The sequence below is a fragment of the Myotis nattereri genome (assembly GCF_964212035.1).
Source record: "Myotis nattereri genome assembly, chromosome: 10".
Classification (NCBI taxonomy): Eukaryota; Metazoa; Chordata; class Mammalia; order Chiroptera; family Vespertilionidae; genus Myotis; species Myotis nattereri.
In genome coordinates, this window is record NC_138085.1 from 62,368,832 (window position 1) to 62,389,246 (window position 20,415).

The following is a 20,415-nucleotide window of genomic DNA, read 5'->3' on the forward strand; positions in this document are numbered from 1 at the left end:
GTGCAGGGATGGAGGGAGGGAGGGCAGGGAAGGAGCAAGGAGGAAGCCCTGGTTCCCTGCTCCTCCTCCCACAGGCATGGCCCTTGCTGCTGTTATGATAAAAAAAAGTTGTGTTTTTCTTTTTTCTTTTTTTTAATATATTTTATTGAGTTTTTACAGAGAGGAAAGGAGAGAGATAAAGAGTTAGAAACATCGATGAGAGAGAAACATCGATCAGCTGCCTCCTGCACACTCCCCACTGGGGATGTGCCCGCAACCAAGGTACATGCCCTTGACCGGAATCGAACCTGGGACCCTTCAGTCCACAGGCCGACGCTTTATCCACTGAGCCAAACTGGTTTTGGCTGTTTTTCTAACTCTGTCTGGGTAAAGGAAACAAGTGTCTGTTGACTTCTGATCTTACTCTCAGAGATGCCAGTTAATCCCTCTGGATGCATCATATCCAACCTCCAAAAGATTCGAGGGGCAGGATCAACCTTCATTCCATAGTTGAGGAAACTGACCAATAAACACATGTGTCTCATGCCTCAGTGTCAACTCCCGCAGAAATCTCCGGGTAATGACTCAGATTCTATATCTAAGGGTATATTTTCTTCTGTTTTCATGTTTAATTCAGCCCTAGGAATCAAATAATACAATAAAGAATAAAATGACTTCAGAGGGCTCAGCATTGTATTCCCAGGGCCTTTGCTCCCACACAAACCACAGAGCTCAGTTATCCTGAGATGAAAGGAAAGGAAAGAGAAACGTGAAAAGTTTCCCAGCTCAGTCACAGAGACATCTCATAACCACATATTAAGGACACGACATTAACTTAGGGGTGGAAAGGACACAAATTAAATAGAAGATGGAGCCATTTGGAGTGAGCAGGCCAGCAGGGGGGCAGTTGGGGGCAAGCAGGCCAGCAGGGGGGGGGGGGCAGTTAGGGGTGAGCAGGCCGGCAGCAGGGGTAGTTGGGGTGAGCAGACTGGTACAGGGGGCAGTTGAGGGTGATCAGGCTGGTGGGGGGGCATTTGGGGGCGAGTAGGCTGGCGGCGGGGGGAAGTTGGGGGCAAACAGGCTGGCAGGCAGAGTGGTTAGGGGCAATCAGGCAGGCAGGCAGGTGAGTGGTTAGGAGCCAGCAGCCCCAGATTGTGAGAGGGATGTCCGACTGCCAGTTTAGGCCCGATCCCTGTAAACCGGCAGTAGGACATCTTTCCAGGGGTCCCAGATTGGAGAGGGTGCAGGCCAGGCTGAGGGACACTCCCCACCCCCCTCCACCCCCAGTGCACAAATTTTTGTGCAGCGGGCCACTAGTGTTATTTATAATAGCCAAGCAATGGAAGCAACCCGAGTGCCCATGAGTAGATGAGTAGATAAAACAGCTGTGATATATTTACACAATGGAGTACTACTCAACCATAAAAAAGGAAATCTTACCCTTTGCATGGATGGACCAAGAGTATTATGCTAAATGAAATAAACCAGAGAAACACAAGTACCGTATGATTTCACTTATATGTGGAATCTAATAAATAAAATAACAAATTAGAAACAGACTCATAGATACAGAGAACAGACTGACAGCTGTCAGAGGGAAGTGGGGGCTGGTATAAAAAGGTAAAGAAATTTTTAAAAAAACCAAAAAACTCATAGACCCAAAAACAATAGTATGGTGATTACCAGGAGGAAAGGGGGTTGGGAGGAGGTAGACTTGCCTTGGGCTAGTGAACACACAATACTATATGAAGACGTATTATAGAATTATACATCTGAACTCTATATAATTTTATTAACCAAAGTCACCCCAATAAATTCAATTTAAATAATAGATATGTCTAAAAAAATTTAATGAAAAACAAACAAAAAAAGAAGTTATCATTTTCTGCACATCTCATGATTAACTGGATACTTTACTTATGTACTTCCTACAATAACCCTCAAGACAGAGAGGGTAATAAGGTAGAAAGTGTTAGCAAGCCCTTGTGAACATGAAGAAACCAAGGATCAGCAAGGTTAATCTATCTGCCCAAGGCCACAGGGCAGACAGAACCAGCATTAATACCCAGGTCTGGCTCCAAAACCTCTGTTTTTCCACAATGCCAAATTGGACAAACAGAAAAGGGAGTCTATTCATATTTTACTTCTCCAAATATATTTTAAAGAGATAAATAAACAAAACTCAGAAAATATCAATCAAAGGACAGAATATTAGTCCATCTAGATAACCTTGGGTCAAGGACTCAGCTATAAAATACAGAGGGTTTAGCCGAAACCGGTTTGGCTCAGTGGATAGAGCGTCGGCCTGCGGACTGAAAGGTCCCAGGTTCAATTCCGCTCAAGGGCATGTACCTGGGTTGCGGGCACATCCCCAGTGGGGAATGTGCAGGAGGCGGCTGATCAATGTTTCTCTCTCATCGATGTTTCTGACTTTCTATCTCTCTCCCTTCCTCTCTGTAAAAAAATCAATAAAATATATTTTTAAAAAAATAAAATAAAATACAGAGGGTTTAAACAGACTTCATTCATATATATACATATATATGATTTTTTTACAGAGAAGAAGGGAGAGGGATAGAGAGTTAGAAACATCGATGAGAGAGAAACATCAACCAGCTGCCTCCTGCACACCCCCCACTGGGGATGTGCCTGCAACCAAGGTACAGGCCCTTGACCAGAATCGAACCTGGGACCCTTCAATCCGCAGGCCAACGCTCTATCCACTGAGCCAAACCTGGTTAGGGCTAAACAGACTTTTTATAAGGTCCTTCCAGACCTTTCTAAATAAAGGCAATACAAAAAAATAAATGCACTAGTGGAAATAGAAATGGCAGGAAGAAGCTACAGAAGTCTATTTATACTGCACTTCAATTAAAAGATTTTTTTTTAAAGAAATCAGCTGGAGGATAGTGGGGTGCAGGTAGAAAAGGACATGGAGGGGATAAATGGTGATGGAAAGCCCAGCCAGTGTGACTCAGTGGTTGAGCGTCGACCTATGAGCCAGGATGTGATGGTTTGATTCTGTCAGGGCACATGCCCAGGTTGCAGACTCAATTCCCAGTGGGGGGTGTGTAGGAGGCAGCTGATCAATGATTCTCTCTCATCATTGATGTTTCTCTCTCCCTCTCTCCCTTCCTCTCTGAAATCAATAAAAACATATTTAAAAAATTAAAAATTTTAAAAATGGTGATGGAAAAAATAAAATTATATTTAAAAAGAAAAAAGAGATAACCTCTGGAAAACTTTAGATAGATACTCTGACTACAAAAATTATTTTCATTCAACTAGTCAAACATACATCAGTTTAGCCCAGTGATGGCGAACCTTTTGAGCTCGGCATGTCAGCATTTTGAAAAACCCTAACTTAACTCTGCTGCCGTGTCACATATAGAAATTCTTTGATATTTGCAACCATAGTAAAACAAAGACTTATATTTTTGATACTTATTTTATATATTTAAATGCCATTTAACAAAGAAAAATCAACCAAAAAAATGAGTTCGCATGTCACCTCTGACACGTATGTCGTAGGTTCGCCATCACTGGTCTAACCCTAACCAGTTTGGCTCAGTGGATAGAGTGTCGGCCTGTGAACTAAAGGGTCCCAGGTTCGATTCTGGTCAAGGGCATGTACCTTGGTTGCGGGCACATTCTGTGCAAGAGGCAGCTGATCGATGTTTCTCTCTCATCGATGTTTCCAACTCTCTATCCCTCTCCCTTCCTCTCTGTAAAAAATCAATAAAGTATATTTAAAAAACAAAACAAAAAAACATCAGTCTAAAACTTTCCAACCCATAAATTAAGTAAAACTAATAAAAGCCCTTTAAAGAAGCTATCTAATGACTGAAATGCCTCATTTAATAATCAATAAACAATGTGACATCAATTTTAAAGTAATAATATAGTACTTGCTTTGTTTAAAAAGATAATAGCACTCATTAACACTCCAAGTAACAGATTAATAAGAAAATGTGTATCATAAAACATAATTAACTTGTCAAATAATAAACCTTTTTATATTTACAGTAGATAATAATCTGGTTAATGAGACACAAACTTGCCATAACTGTTAATTACAAAATGTCATTCACAAAAATAAAAACATTATAAAATAGCAAGAGAAAAGTGTCCTTATAAATAAATGTTTATTTCTTTGAATGGTGTTGACAGAGAGTAGTTTTTTGTACCAACTCCAATCAACTGATAGTAATTGCGTGGAAAGGATGGAGATGGGTCTCCAGGGGCAGAGTTAGGCCTCAGTGTCTCAGATTAGCCAGGTGTGTCCCTGGATTCAGAAAAGGAGCATGTCAGGCTTAGATCTATGTACCTATATACTTTATAAACTGAGACACAGAATTATGGGCTATGTTCTAATAATGTCAAACTTCCTAAGAAAAATACAACGGACATCTAGAAATTGAGTATGTTTAACCTTATCCTGCTAATAAAATCTGTGGTCAAAGTACAAAAATTAGAAATAAGAAAAAGTTATTTATTTTCCCTTCTCTCTGTAGTATTCCTCTTGGAAGTAATAACATTTCAACAAATGGGCTAAATAAATCTCAGAGTAGATAAGATGCTGATCACATAAGTAAGTTAGAGTATTATATCAAAGAATTCTCCCAGTAAGTCCCATAAAGTTCTAAGAAATTAAAGAATGAGACCAAGTTAACAGAAGTCACAAAGTTTTGTTACTAGGAATTCCATAAAGAGAACAGAGGACAGAGGGAAAACATAGAAACAGAAATCTTAGAAGAAAACATCTCTGAGCTGAAAACTAATTAAAGGTCCTCCCTCACACTAACGTATTCACCAAAACTGCATAGAATGATTACTGAAATAAATCCAACAATTAAACATGTTATGATAATTTCAGAATGCCAATTCTAAAAGAGAAAAACTTTCAGAGAAAAAAAATGTGTTACTTACAAAAGAGTAAAATGAGACTAACATCAGACTTCTGAATTCCAGAAGACAATGATAGAATATCTTCAAAATTCTGAGACAAACTCGCAGTGCAGTATGATGGTAAAGTAAACACAGTTTTAAGACATGTAAAGATTTAATAAGTTCACCACCCACAGGTGCTTTCTGAAAAAATAATTTAGATGAGAACATATTTCAGCAAGGCAAAACACAAATGTTATTAAAAATGAAGATGAGTTGGATACAAGAAACAGTGGAGAGGCAACAAACAAGTAAAACTATAAATCTTAAAGAATAGCTACGTAATGAACATATATGTAAAAGCACTTAGAACAGTGTCTGGTGCTATGTGTTGTTATTATTAAGTCATTACTGTTATTTAGTAAAAATCTGGAGCTAAACACTGCTTAGTTTCAACAAGGGAAGGGAGAGAGCAAGGAAGGAAGAAAATGTGACCTACATTTATTTCCTTACTACTGGCCCAGTGCACGGATTCACGAACATTGAAAGGAAATTAATTAGAAGAAATATTTTAATATCGCTATCCACCCTTTCTCTACAATAGAAGTGTCAGAGATGAAAGAAAATTAGTAAAATGTATGTGAAAAGTATATAAATTAATAAGTAAACAATAACATGATAAAACAACAAAGACATGATATAAAAACATTGATAAAAACAATGACTGGTAAATTGATTAAACTTACGCTAACATCTCCCTGTATACCACAATAAGAGTAAAAACACTTTCAAATTAGTGCTTGACTAATTTCCTTTGTGATGAAGTATTTACAACTTTAATGTCACACGCTCTTCAAACTCAAAAGAAAGCAACATATACCTGACCATGTCTGAAAACAGGTTCAGGTAGGAATATTGCTACTCTGCCTAGAGTTTGTCCTTGTGATTTATTAATAGTCATCGCAAATGATGGCATCACAGGAAACTCTTTGAATTAATTTAAATGGGAGGCCAGTGTCAGACGGGGATAGTTGTGCCAATAGTTGGTCTTCAGACATATTCTGTCGACTACGACACTGCTTTCTTTCAGCTTCAGAATGTCAACAAAAACAACCAAATTCATGATTGACAATGACAGATCGAAACACGTGCGATTGGAGCCAGTGAGAGCTTTATATATATCGCGCTAAGTCGACGTTTACTTTTAGATTGCCAGTATGCATCATCTGTACCAGAGGAGACGGTCGGTCACTCAGCCTTTTATATATATATAAGATGTTAAGGGGAGAGGAAAAAATATAAGTTTAAACATGTCTGTTTAAATGTAAGGATATTTGCTTTTCTTTATTCCCTACTGAGTTAACTAAAGATTTTCTCCCTACAAATTAATTTAGCCAAAGTTAAAACTCAATATAAAAAAAAATAAAAATAAATAAAAAAAAACAAAACTCAATATAAAATAGGAAAAGAATATAAATAGTTCACAGAAAAAAATATATAAATGAATTTTATAAGAAAGCCACATTTTCATAAGAAACGTACAAATAAAACTATATCAACGTATCATGTCCCACCTATTAAATTAGTAAAGACCAAAAACGTGATAGTAAACTATATTGGTTAGGGTGGGAGAGAATAAGCACTCATTCATTACTGGTAGGTATAAACTGTACCCAGTCTGAGGCCGGCAATTTTGCAATATCTATCAAAATTACAACGCACTACATTTTGGCCCCACAACTACAATTCTAGGAATCTATGCTAAATATAAATGCTGTACCCATACCTGTGTCTACATGGTAAGTACTCTGAAGAACTGCTTGAGAACAAAAGATAAAAAACAGAACCCTTCACCAGTACAGAATGGTTAAATTACTACAGTACATAAACTGTGGACTATCATGCAGCCATTAAAAAGAAAGTACTGATATGAAAGAATCTCCAAGATAAGGAAAAAAGGCCCAGGAAAAGTGGTACAGTGTATTTGAAGTCTTTAAAAGAACCAGAACCCCTCTAAGGACACATGAAGGGGCACACAGAAACACAGTTTTAAGGAGGTCCATTTTTAGACCATCTTCCACATGCACTAGTTCTTCTGATCTTCCCTGAGAATTAGCACAGGCTCACGGCATCAGGCTGATTGATCCTTCTATTCTCACCCCACTGCCCCTCTCTCACCCACCTCTCATCCACCCATATCTTAGAGTGGAACACAACTCAAAGGAGTAAAAACCTGCAGGGCACCACACAGGGATCACCAGTGACAAAATCAAAGCTTCTTTAACCAAGATATCAGAAACCCACACAAAGCGTTTTGCATCTTATACATATTTCAGTTACAGAGAAGTGTGGTGTTAGAATTGAGGCATTTTGCCCAATGTTAGAATGTTATAAATTCAAAAATATTTGACTATGACATCAGATATCTACCTACCAATCAATCAACAGGGAGATATATGAACAATTTCACTTAAAGACTTCACTGTTTCCAAATAGTGAATGGTGGTCAAAAATAAATGCATAGCTCCCGAAAAAAAAGTCCCAAGAAAACAAAAAAACAAAGAGCATCTGTAAAAAAACAACAGAAGGCCTTAGTCCATCACAGTGAGGCTTTGAGCATTATCCAGGAGACTATCTTAGAATTCAGAAGACGGTTGCCTTGGAAATGCATAGTACTCATTTTAATAAAATTGGCAAAAGGAATCAGACTTTCTGACAAAAAATCAGTGTGATTTAGCTGCCTGCTTGGTCAATAAGGACTAGGTTTGCCATTAAGGTTTACTGGTGGTCATTTTCTACAAATGAATAAATAAAATCTACAGTTCCAATAATCTGATGAAAATACAAATACTTTATGTATTAGTCTTAATTTACATATCACATATTTAAATTCATTTTAAGGACATACATAATATAAGATTTGAACATTTTATCAGACATGAATTTAAAATATAAAGGTATACTTACTGAACATTACTTCAACTTTTCCAAACCTTTCTAACTATATTGGTTTAAATAAGATCCCTATGATGGTTAATTCTGATGAATTGGCTAGGTAGGCTATTCAAACTCTAATCTAGGTGTTGCTGTGAAAATATTTTATAGATGCAATTAACATCAGCCTGCTTTAAGTAAACAGTATTATCCTTAGTAATCTGGGTGGGCTTTATCCAATCAGTTGAAAGACCTCACCATCAGATTTCAGACTTGCCTGGCCAACCCCCACAATCTTAGTCTATTACGTGCACTAAATCTCTTTACATCCTATATAAAAAAAGCCTAATATGCAAATTGATCGAACAGCAGAGCGACTGGTGGAGTGACTGGTTGCTATGTTGTGCACTGACCACCAGGGGGCAGATGCTCAATGCAGGAGCTGCCCCCAGCCCGCAGGCCCCAGGCCAGCCAAGGCAGGTGCCAGCAGGGGGCCCCCGAATGCCCTACCAGTAGCCCCACAGAGGGAGGCAACCAGTGGCAACTTCCGGCACCGGGCCAGTGAACAGGAAACGCCAGGCTGGCCAAGGCAGGTGCCCCCGATCACCCTGCCAGTTGGTCCACAGATCGGCCTTGATCATTGGCCAGGCCGACGGACCCTACCTGTGCATGAATTTCATGCACCGGGCCGCTAGTATTTATATAAACCAGTTGGTGATCCTGTGGATGCATAGGAGAGTATACGTATATGTAAGAAAGACATATATCTTTCTCTGGTAGAACCATAGGTAATACAATCCCTATGTGTGAAAGTAAAAAGTATAATTAACAGTCATTTGTTAGGTCTTGCTAAAGCCTTTTTATTGTGCTTCTCAGAAAATGAAACCATGAATGACTCTAATGACTGGTTAACAAACCTCTTCCAAGCTTGATGGTTTCAAATTCTCTGCTCTCAGCAAAACTGAAGGAGGTTCTAATTGAATTGTCAGCTGCTAACTCATTTCAAAAATCACTTTTGATGAAAAACTGCTACATCATTTTTTCACATACAACTCAGAAGAACAAACAATGAGATAATATGTAAGCTCTGAGATCAGGGATTTCTGCTGCTTTGTTCACTGCTCACCACCAGAACATACAAGAGTGTCCAGAACACACCAGGAGCTCAAAATATACCTGATAAATCAATAAATGAGCAAAACTCCACCATTCTCATCTACTTACTGAAATTAAAAAGTTTGTCAGAACCTACATCTATAAACACAAAAATCAGGAACGGAATCAATGCCAAACCCTGCCTCATTCTAGCAATGAGTTATAGTATTGCAAGGACGCATTATTTTGGATGAAAGTAAGCTCCATCCATCTCGTTAAGAGATGATTTCCAGTAAAAATGTATTTTTATGTTGAGTAATTATCAAACATTCTATAGTATTTGTACTATAATTATAATAAGTCCAAAAGAAAGCAAGACCGAGCCTTATGGACACAGGAAATATAAACAGGTTTTACATTTTAATTTATACATTCATTTCTGTTACTGAGAATGACATGATGATGATGAAACCCATCAAACATAAAACTACATCAGGCTAAAATTCTGTGGAGAAAACAAACGGAAAGGAGCTCAAGGAAAAAAAGGGATCACATAAGATTTCAAACTGTTAAAACAGAGCTTGTTCATACATTTTTTTAACCTATGACGGTGGGCAAATGGTTGCAAAGTTTCTTTTTTAACAGAATCAACAATTTTTAAATGTCAGTATTTATAACACACTAGAAATATTTCTGCAACTATTTAAATTTTGAAGAAAAATTTTTGATGTCAACCTTAAAATGTATAACGGAGTACATTCTCTCTCATCATTGATGTTTCTACCTCTCCCTTTCTCTCTGAAATTAATAAAATATAAAGAAAGAAAAAAAAATAGAGAATCATTGATCGGCTGCCCCCTACATGCCCCACCCTGGGGATCAAGCCCACAACCCGAGCATGTGCCCTGACCAGATATCGAATCATGACGTCCTGGTTCACAGGTCAACACTCAACCACTGAACTGTGCTGGCCAGGCAAAAATATATTTTTTTAAAAAAGAAGTGCTCAGAGTTGTTACCTATAGGAATGAGTATCTAAACATCACTTTGTATTTTCTCCTAGCAATTTTTAATACGTGCCTAATAAACATAATATTCAGAATTTTTAAAAATGTAAATATTAACCAGCTATTTAGGGGGCAGGGGGAAGTCCTCCAAGAAAATATCAGAGAAGTATAAATTTCCTCCTATTTGTACACTCAAACCACAATCAAAAATGAGAGATGGCAAAACACTGCCCTGATTGTCTGCTGAAGCCTACTTGCAAAGACTTCTATTTCAACATTTTGACTAATTAAGAAACATATGATACAACCTAAAAAAATATACTAAAACCAAGCACCACCCAAAAAAATTACTCCCATCTAAACTAAGAGGAAGACAAATTAGAAAGCAAAAACCTACAGGTAACAAAAAAGGTTTTTCCTCGCATCATGGATAATGAAAGACTTAAAACATTTTTTTATTAATCCAAGAAAAAAACAACTTACTAGCATGCTTATCTGCAAGCATTATAAGCGTGTTGGAAATATCTCGTCGTCTATAGAAGCATACTACTTTTGCTTCCACGTTGCCAGTTGCAGTCTAAGAAATAAGAAAAACAAAAGTCATCTGTACTGAGTATTAGATTCAAGTAGTTTATAAAACAAAACTAGATACAGCACAATTATAAGATCACTCTCATTTACACTGTGCCAACCACTTCTGCAGAATAATCAGAGAGCTAAAACACTCAAATAAGGATGAGCAACATTTGTTCCAGTTGCAAGTAGAACTAATATGTCAAACATAAAATAACTTTCTGGCATCAATTAAACTAAAGTAATCAGACCGTTTTAACAAATAAAGCCAGACACAGTTAAATCTGATTAGCCTTAGGAAACTAATCCCAAAAACATCAAAAGCCACAATAGGATTTATTTAAGACAGTTAAACATATCTCCTCTAAAACTACTCCCAGAAGCACAGGCTAAGAGTAGAATCACCCAGCCTTCTCCTGCACATCCCCACAATGGACTGACGAGGAAGCTCTGTAGGTACAGGACAGCCACCATGTAGAATGGGCCGGGTGACTTGGAAAAGCATTCTCCAGCCTAAGGGAGTCTATGAACCCATAATAGTCAATAATCTTAGCAGTACTTACTTTACCTTCCCACAGGAAAGTATTAAAAACCTTGAGTTATGAACACTGAAGCTCTTATTTCTTTCTGACTACAGTCTAGAATACAATCAATATTCAGTTAAGTTGTAATTTACTGCAGCTGGGGCCCAGGCTTCAACACTCTTATTCTTTATGAATTCTGAGAGCTTTCAAGAAGGTCAATCATTCATTACAAAGTGTCTTGTAAAAACATATAGAGAACAATAAAAAGCTATTGTGATTTCCAATTTCAAACACGTTTAAAAACAAATTTTCAGAATTTCTCTGGGCTTACAGATATATTCAAACATAAAGAAATAAGAATATATATAGGCTGCAGTAAATTTGTCAATTTTATGAAGTTCAGCAGCAATTTTAGAGTGAAAAATAGTCTTAGAGAAATACTGCCCCTTAAAATTGAAATCATATTAAGTCCTAACCAAAGTGTTTCTATATTTCACAATATTGTGATCGGATATATCCTCCAGCAATAATGATCCAGCAATCTGCTAAAAGAGCAAGCCAATATTCCCACGTAAATAAAATCTATCAATGACTTCAATTATAAGCTCTTTATCATTTTTGTCTTCTTGACCTAAAAGTATATTAAAAACCCAAAACAAGAGTTTCAAGGAATAGTTTTTCTGCCTCACCAGTGAGTTCCTTCCATAGGAATACTCTATGAAGCTAATTAAATTCTTATTTAAACATGCTTGGGATGGAGAGGCATAGTTCAAAATAAATATTCTCTTCTGGACTATGTACACACTTGGCTATTAGGTAGTTTAAGACTACAGTATTTCTCTACAATACACACACATACACACCCTCAAGCATCCCTCTAAAGCTGATCTACCAAAATGTGGTCCAAGAATCAGTCCACACTGTATGTACTATGTAATAAAATGAGTACAGGATTGAGAGTATGTGTATTATAGCATTTGAGAGTTAATTTTATAGCTACTGAATCTAACAATGAAAAATGGGACTTCGTATTGTTTTTTAAACATATTTTATTGATTTTTTACAGAGAGGAAGGGAGAGGATTAGAGAGTTAGAAACATCGATGAAAGAGAAACATCGATCAGCTGCCTCCTGCACACCCCCCACTGGGGATGTGCCCACAACCAAGGTACATGCCCTTGACCCGAACCGAACCTGGGACCCTACAGTCCGCAGGCCGACGCTCTATCCACTGAGCCAAACCAGTCAGGGCAGGACCTTGTATTTTTATAAGCCTATTTCAAATTTAACTTTTCTGCCTTTTTAATTTTACAAAAGCAATCTGAGATAGTGAAAACTCTTTACCACAAATAGCTTGAAAAGCACTGCTGTGAGCTAGGTTAAATAAAGCCTGGAGACATATATATATATATTCTTTGGTTATTCACCAAAATTTTTTAACTTTATTGATTGTTGAGAGAGAGGAAGGAAAAAAGGAGAAGGGAGAGGGGGAAAGAGAGAGATAGATATGAGAGAGAGAGAGAGAGAGAGAGAGAGAGAGAGAGAGAGAGAAATCAATTTGTTGTTCCACTTATTTAATGCATTCATTGGTTGATTCTTATATGTGCCCTGACCAGGGATTGAACCTGTAACCTCAGGGTATTGGGGACGATGCTCTAATGGGGATGATGCTCTAACTAGTTGAGCTACCAGGCCAGGGCTCACCAAAATTTTTTGAGTCCTTCCTATGTGCCCAAGCACTGAGGTAAGCACTGCAGATACATGGTGCCTGCCCTCACTAAGCCTCCACTCCAGCAAGGATGCCTGGTCACATGTCATCTCCTCTCCAAATCTTTCAAAACCCAGTTATCTTGTCCCTCACCTGATTAGACACCTTCACTGGTTCCCCACAACTAACATAAAGGTAAAACATCCCTGACAATATTCCCAGCACAATTTTCCTTTACTTCCTCCTCTCCCCTCCAGACTCCACTTCTCACTCATGGAGGCAGGAAGTACTAGTCCAACCTGTTGGGGAAAGGACAGAAAAAGCTTCATGGAGGAAATGAGGTGGAGGATACCTTAGCATGCTAGGAAAGAAGGAAAGGAGTCCCAACAGCTGAAGCCTGGGGGACTGAACTGTCAAAGAAAAAGAAAAAGGCCTAGAGCAGCGGTTCTCAACCTGAGGGTCACGACCCCTTTGGGGTAGGGTAGAACGACCCTTTCACAGGGGTCGCCTAAGACCATCGGAAAACACACATATAATTACATATTGTTTTTGTGATTAATCACTATGCTTTAATTATGTTCAATTTGTAACAATGAAAATACATCCTGCATATCAGATATTTACATTACGATTCATAACAGTAGCAAAATTACAGTTATGAAGTAGCAACGAAAATAAGTTTATGGTTGGGGGTCACCACAACATGAGGAACTGTATTAAAGGGTCGCGGCATTAGGAAGGCTGAGAACCACTGGCCTAGAGCAAAAACCCACAGGTGGGAAAAGTGGGGACATGTATAAAGAACCCATAATGTACATCAATTTCTTTTCTGGGTTTTTTGTTGTTGTTGTTTGTTTTTAATTCTCAAGGATATTTTTCCATTGATTTTTAGAGAGAGTGACGAGAGAAGGAAAGACAGAGAAACATTGAGGTGAGAGAAACATCAATTGGTTGCCTCCTGCAGAAGTCCCCGACCAGGGCCCAGACCAGGGCCCAGCCCGGGAGGAGCCTGCAACCAAGGTACGTGCCCTTGACCGGAATCAAACCCAGGACCTTTCAATCCGCAGGCCGATGCTCTCCTATCCACTGAGCCAAAGTGGCTAGGGCTCTTTTCTGGGTTCTTTTTTCCATTTAGGTTGCAGCATCTTAAACTCTCTATTCTGTCAAACATGTTTACTAAAGTATCCCCTACCTAGCGATAGGAGGCTTTCTTAAGCTCTAAAATAATTTCAGTCAACCTCGTACTCATGTTTGTTTCTATATCATACTTATAAAGTACTTTTTTAAATTAAAAAAAACACTTCCCATTTCAGAAAATTCATGATATAACCAAAGTAAAGAACAAGTGGAAAGTGACTTTCCTTTCCCAATTTCTGTGCTTAGTCCCAAAAGATCCCAAATGACAGGATGGGTATTAACTTGCATTCCATAAAAAGGGCTTTGAGAGTATCTTCTGAAATTATGTGCAAATGTAGATGGGGGTGGGGGGCGTCATCAGATGCTTAAAGACATATGACTCCCCTCCCCCCACCAAAAAATTTTAAGACCCTAAACATTCAAATGAATCTCAGAGCAAGTTTGCAGATTAATAAAATGTGCAGAATGTGAAGATACATAAGTTATACAATAACAAAAAAAACACAATAGTAAATAACACGTTAATTTATCCACAAGCATAGCTTCCAAAAGTCTCTGCGACTACATCCTCACTATTATGTGCAGAAAGATTTCTTCCAACATGTATATAGACTCAATCTTTAGAAGCAAGACCAACACCCAACATAGGTAGTGACTAAATAAAATTTACCAAAAAGTTTCTTCTATTTTAACCTTATATTCTTTCTCCAAAAAATCATCTTCACTATATCTGGGTACAAATTAGGAGAGAAGAAAAGAGGGAACATATGATAACCAATGTTGAACTATGCTCATCAAATGATACGTATTTAGTTTTGCACATAAAAGTTCCCAAAACTTTTCCAGAAAAATTGAGACTAAAATATGTTACTGTAATTAAAAAACAAACAAAAAACCCTATAGTCCAGCTTTCAACCTAAGCAAGCAACATTTTATTTTTTTTTTAAATATATTTTATTGATTTTTTACAGAGAGGAAGGGAGAGAGATAGAGAGTTAGAAACATCGATGAGAGAGAAACATCGATCAGCCGCCTCCTGCACATCTCCCACTGGGGATGTGCCCGCAACCAAGACACATGCCCTTGACTGGAATCGAACCCAGCCCTTTCAGTCCGCAGGCTGACGCTCTATCCACTGAGCCAAACCGGTTTTGGCAGCAAGTAACATTTTAAATAGGATCTTTTTAAAAAACCAGGAACCAGCATATAAAAGTGCATTTTCGATTACAATGGTGATTGACAGTTTATTCTAGAAATTTGACTTTTTAAAAATTCTATTTAGAAGATAAGATAGTTAATAAAATAGGTTAATGTCTTTTCTTCTTCTGGCTTATCAATTATATATCAAGTGTTCTTAAAATCATTATTTGGATTGTCCAATCATGTTAACTTTCCCCACTTTGCAAACTTGGCCTCTGAATAGGCAAGGCCTTTCTGGAATACTCTGTGGCCTCACCCTCACAGCTGCCTCTTTCTCATCCTCTAGGCCTCAACTTCAATGTCCTTAATATCCTTCTTTCTCTGTCCAAAGGAAGTGACCTCTATTATTCCTTACGCAAGGTTTATTTCCCTATTAGAAATTAACAGTTTATCACTATTTTTTTTCCCAATATATTTGTATTGATTTCGGAGAGGATGGGAGAGGGAGAGAGAGAGAAACATTGATGATGAGAGAATCATTGATTGGCTCCCTCCTGGATTGGGCCCACAACCCAGGCATGTGGCCTGACCAGGAATCGAACCATGACCTCCTGGTTCATAAGTCAATGCTCGACCTCTAAGCCACACTGGCTGGGCTATCACTATTTTCTTTATGCCTGTTAACATCTTTTCATGTATCTCCCTCATCTCCTTCATGAGAACACAGACTTTATGTAAGCAGGGACTATGTCCATACTGTTCAATATTGTATCTGAGCCTAGCATAGCCCCTAGTACATAATAGGTGCTCAAGAAATATTTGTTTAATGAATTATTTAAAGTGAGATATCTTTACCCTTCACCCATTCCTCTTGGTGTGGATCCCATTACAATAAATTAAAAAAACAAAAGTATCTTTTTCATACCCCTTCAGAAATAAAGGCCCTACATATATATTTAGTACTTAACTAACCAATCTCAGTTCCTGTTTACCAACACTTCATCCAATCAAATTGCCATTCTTGACATTAAAGAGAATCCCATTCCTCAATTCTGTCTTCCCCAGCTCCCAAAAGACAATTATTATTTTTTTTATTTTTTTAAATATATTTTATTGATTTTTTTACAGAGAGGAAGGGAGAGAGACAGAGAGAGCTAGAAACATCAACGAGAGAGAAACATCGATCAGCTGCCTCCTGCACATCTCCCACTGGGGATGTGCCCGCAACCCAGGCACATGCCCTTGACTGGAATCGAACCTGGGACCCCTCAGTCCGCAAGCCGACGCTCCATCCACTGAGCCAAACCGGCTTCGGCAAAAAACAATTATTATATTAATGAATCTTTGTTGAAAGCAGAGAGGCAGGGAGAAGGTGAGGACTGTGGGGGGCAGGTGGGGTACTTTTGAAATGCACGGTAATATAAAGGAGTGCAAAATGATCTATGTTCAAGCTCGATGTATAACCCACTCATTTAACCACTGTGTGCCTCATGACCACAATTCATAACACATCTACCTTAAAGGTTTAAGGTTACCATTGTGAGGTTCAACAGAGGTAACGAATGTGAATCCCCAGATTATATGCTTCCAGACAATCACGCTCTGATTTTTATAAATTTAGCAAAGCTCCAATTTCCTTCATGTGGGATTATTTGGCTGATGTCTGTTTTTACTTTTTTTTGTTCATCCCTGAATTCCTAAAAGTGCCTATCTAAAAGTGACTGGCAAGTAGCAGGTTCTCAGAAATATCTGTAAAACAAATGAATCGAAATACTTTGTAAACAGTAAAACTATGTACAATTATTAACAGCAGACATTTGAGAAATCCATTAATTCAACAAATATTTATTAATGTCATAATCATGGGCCAGCCACTATTCTAAGACACTTGGGATGCACTAGTGAACAGAGAAAATCATTACACACGCTGAGCTTACATTCTAGTTTGGGGAAACAGCAATGAAAATAGAACAATAATCACGTATATTAAAAGGTGATAAAAGATATGGAAACAAGAGCAAAGTACAAGAGAATGGTAACAACTAAACTGTCACCTGTGAGAAGCAGTGAAATAGCATTGTCTACCATGCTAGGAGCCAAATGAGGGAGGTGCAGAGCAGCAAGAGTGGAGGTTCCCACTCACAGACTGATCCAGTCCTGAAGCCATTGTCGTCATTTGGCGGTGGTCACAAACGCTACAGAAGCTTTAAAAATGCAAGGCCCGCCCTAACCGGTTTGGCTCAGTGGGTAGAGCATCAGCCTGTGGACTCAAGGGTCCCAGGTTCAGTTCCGGTCAAGGGCATGTACCTTGGTTGCCGGCACATCCCCAGTAGGGGGTGTGCAAGAGGCAGCTGATCGATGTTTCTCTCTCATGGATGTTTCTAAATCTCTATCCCTCTCCCTTCCTCTCTGTAAAAAATCAATAAAATATATATTTTTTTAAAAAAATGCAAGGCCCCTGCTATAATCCCAGAAGCATACCAAGATCTCAAGGTTTGTAAGACAGGCATGTCCCTGATTAGACCTGGCTTCCTGAGATTCAGAACTGGATCAGTCTCCAGATGGTATTTTGGGGTAAAGTTATCAACTAGAAAGCCCCAAGCATTTTAACACTATGCCTTCTCATAAGCTACACAAATAACCCTCAAAGGGGTGTGGAGGAAACCAGAGCATCATTAGAAATCTATGGTTCCTGCCCTAACCGGTTTGGCTCAGTGGATAGAGAATCGGCCTGCGGACTGAAGGGTCCCGGGTTTGATTCTGGTCAAGGGCATGTACCTAGGTTGCAGGCACATCCCTAGTAGGGGGTATGCAGGAGGCAGCTGATCGATGTTTCTCTCTCATCGATGTTTCTAACTCTCTCTCCCTCTCCCTTCCTCTCTGTAAAAAATCAATAAAAATATATTAAAAAAAAAAAAAGAAAGAAATCTATGGTTCCTGCAGTTGATGGCCATGTTTTCATGTGCCTCCTTTGTAAACGCTCATCTACTATAGTCATAATGCTTCTGATGTCCTTGGACACCTGTGATCAGAGAAAGTTTTATTTACTTGGACCTAAGCTACACAGCCACTTTATATTATACTAGTTAGCCTAGGGCAGAATTTTACAAGTTCCCTTCAACATTATCTTTGCTAGCTTCCTCCTTCTAAAGGTGGAAGAGGAAAAAATTAACTCCCTAAAAATTATGACTCTAAGTATAAAAAGGGACTGAATTACAGGAATGACCTGCTCTGAGAAGCTCTTAGCAATTTGAAGAAATCTGCAGATGTTAAATATTCAATAACATTTAATATCAGAAGTAATTATAAAAAGGCAAAGAATATTCAGAATCCTGCATAATTCTCTAATCTGAAGTCTCTAATTCCAGAAAGTCTGAGACAAAGTAAAATCACCTCTTATGCTCTTTACCCAATTATCTTTAATAGAAACAATTATTTTTTAATGTAAGAATCAAGAACACGCAAGTGTATACCTTGTTGAGTTCTTCTATCCTCCTGATTAGGTACGGGTTGCTGGAGGAATTCTCAAAGTAGACATAATCTGTAATTAAAGAAAGTAAAGAGCTTAATCTTTTCAAGAGAAAGTTCACATCTGTGAATCTGTGACTTTGCCTATTAGGCGATTCACATTCAAAAATGAAGCATGTACTTCATTCCCTGGCAAAAGCAACTTCTGTGATGCAACTTTAATATATTCTCTCCTGTGCCTACTATTCACAGACCCTCATTTTCCTGGCACTTTCATTTCAATTCATGTTTTATGGAGTTCTCCTAGACTCCTGTTCCACACGTGTCATTTCTTTAATAACAACGACACCTCTTGTCATCACTGAGTCGTCAGGGCTGACTCAACATGTGTGTCTTTCATACTATAACTGCTTCCACATCTTTTCCCCTCCAATCCACTGTGCCCTGGAGGAGGCTTTTCACATAAAACTATTGACCTAAGACCAACTCGGAGCATCTTGAGCGGCTTGGCAGCTCAAAGTGCATTGCAATCATCAACTTGGAAGAAAAAAAAAAAATCAGGTGAGCGGGGCAGGTAAGAGGAAACACATTGACAAACTTTCCCACAGTTCTATCTAGATAGGTAGGAAGATGCGGGGAAGGGGGGCTGTCTGAGACGGCATCATTCTTTTTTTAATATTGTTTACCCTATGTATTCCAGATCCACTTAGGATCTTGATATTTATTAAAAAAAAAAAAGCTGCTGCAGGTTCTCAACAAAAAGGATAACGAAATTGTTCACGCGTGGCTTTGGCCCTGGAAACTTCCCACTGCAGGACGTGCGGGGCCGGTGCGCGGGGAAGGTGCATCTCTCCGCGAAGCGGCCGCGCTCGCAGGCCGTTCCCCGCACGGCCACCGGCAGCCCGCCGACGAGCAGGGGAGCCGGAGCGCCGCGCGCAAACACGCCGCTCATCTGAATTATTATTTCCCCGGCGGAGAGGGGGACGGGCGTCGCGAGCAGGAGAAAGTTTGTTTGACCTTATTTCTCGCTCCGGAGGGAGGCGGGGAAGGAGGCGGCCGGGAGAGCCCGTCCAGGCGGCGCCCGCCTCCCCCCTCCGGCGGCGGCGCCCCCGACCCCACGCCGCCCCGCGCTCGGGGGACGGGACGGGAAGCGGAGGGGGTGGAGGGCGGAGAGGTGCCGGGCCCTGCGCCCCGCCAGCAGGCCGGCCGGGCCGGGCCCCCGTCGCCCGCACCCCCACCGCGCCCTGCCGCTGGGGGAAGTGGAGATGGGGTGCTGTCCCCCATCCCCGGCCACCCCCGCTGCCCAGCAGCCACCCCAGGGGGCGCCACCCTGGCCGGGGGCTCGACGGCCCCGGCCCCCCGGGAGTTCCGTGGAGGGGGCGTCGGGTCACTCGCACCCCAGGTGCAGGCCGGGCCGGAGCCGCGGGGCGGGGTGGGGGTGGGCCCGGGCCCGGGCCCGCACGGACCCGGCGGGGGGAGGGGAGGGAGGTGCGGGGAGGGGGGCGCACCGGCCCCTGGGCCGCCCCCGCCCCCGCGCCCTCAGCCCGGGCGCCCGCGGCTCCCAGCGGTTGGGGTGAGCTCGCCCCGGCCCCCCACTCCCGGAGCCCGCTCCCAAACGGGCCGGGTCGGGCCGAGCCTTCCTACCTCCGACCCGGTACATGTTGGCCGCCATGTCCGCCCGCCCGCCCGCGGAGCCCGAGCCGAGCCCCGCCCGCCGCCGCCGCCGCCGCCTCAGCCTCGGCCGCCGCCGCCTCCGCTGCCGCCTCGCCGCGGGGGGGAGGGGAGGGAGGGCGGCCGCGAGGGGAGGGGGAAGCGGAGGGGAGGGCGCGCCGAGGGGTGGGGGCAGGTGCCCGCCCCCCGCCTCGGGCGAGCAGGCCAAGCGGGCGGGCCGCTGGGGGTGGGAGCGCGGCGGGGCGGCGGCGGATTGGGGACGCGCCGGTGGGGGGCCTGGCCGGAGGGGGCG

At 40.8% G+C, this 20,415-nt stretch overlaps 1 protein-coding gene across 5 annotated transcripts in view; it reads right to left on the reverse strand.

Annotated features, from left to right (window-relative positions):
* Positions 1-20,185, reverse strand: part of MTA3 (metastasis associated 1 family member 3) — a 126,580-nt gene extending 106,395 nt beyond the window's left edge. For 3 of the 5 annotated variants that reach the window (XR_013996495.1, XM_081100758.1, XM_081100757.1), the window contains exons 1-3: positions 20,097-20,136; positions 18,458-18,525; positions 10,386-10,479 (exon numbers count right to left, since the gene is read on the reverse strand). Coding sequence is in view for 3 of the 5 variants with exons in the window: in XM_081100758.1 (XP_080956884.1) it covers positions 10,386-10,479; positions 18,458-18,525; positions 20,097-20,124 (190 nt within the window). In the remaining 2 variants the exon portion in view is untranslated. Of the gene's footprint in view, positions 1-10,385; positions 10,480-18,457; positions 18,526-20,096 lie in introns of all 5 variants that reach the window. The other 2 variants (XR_013996494.1, XM_081100759.1) reach the window with 1 other exon arrangement.
* Positions 20,186-20,415: the final 230 nt, after the last annotated feature.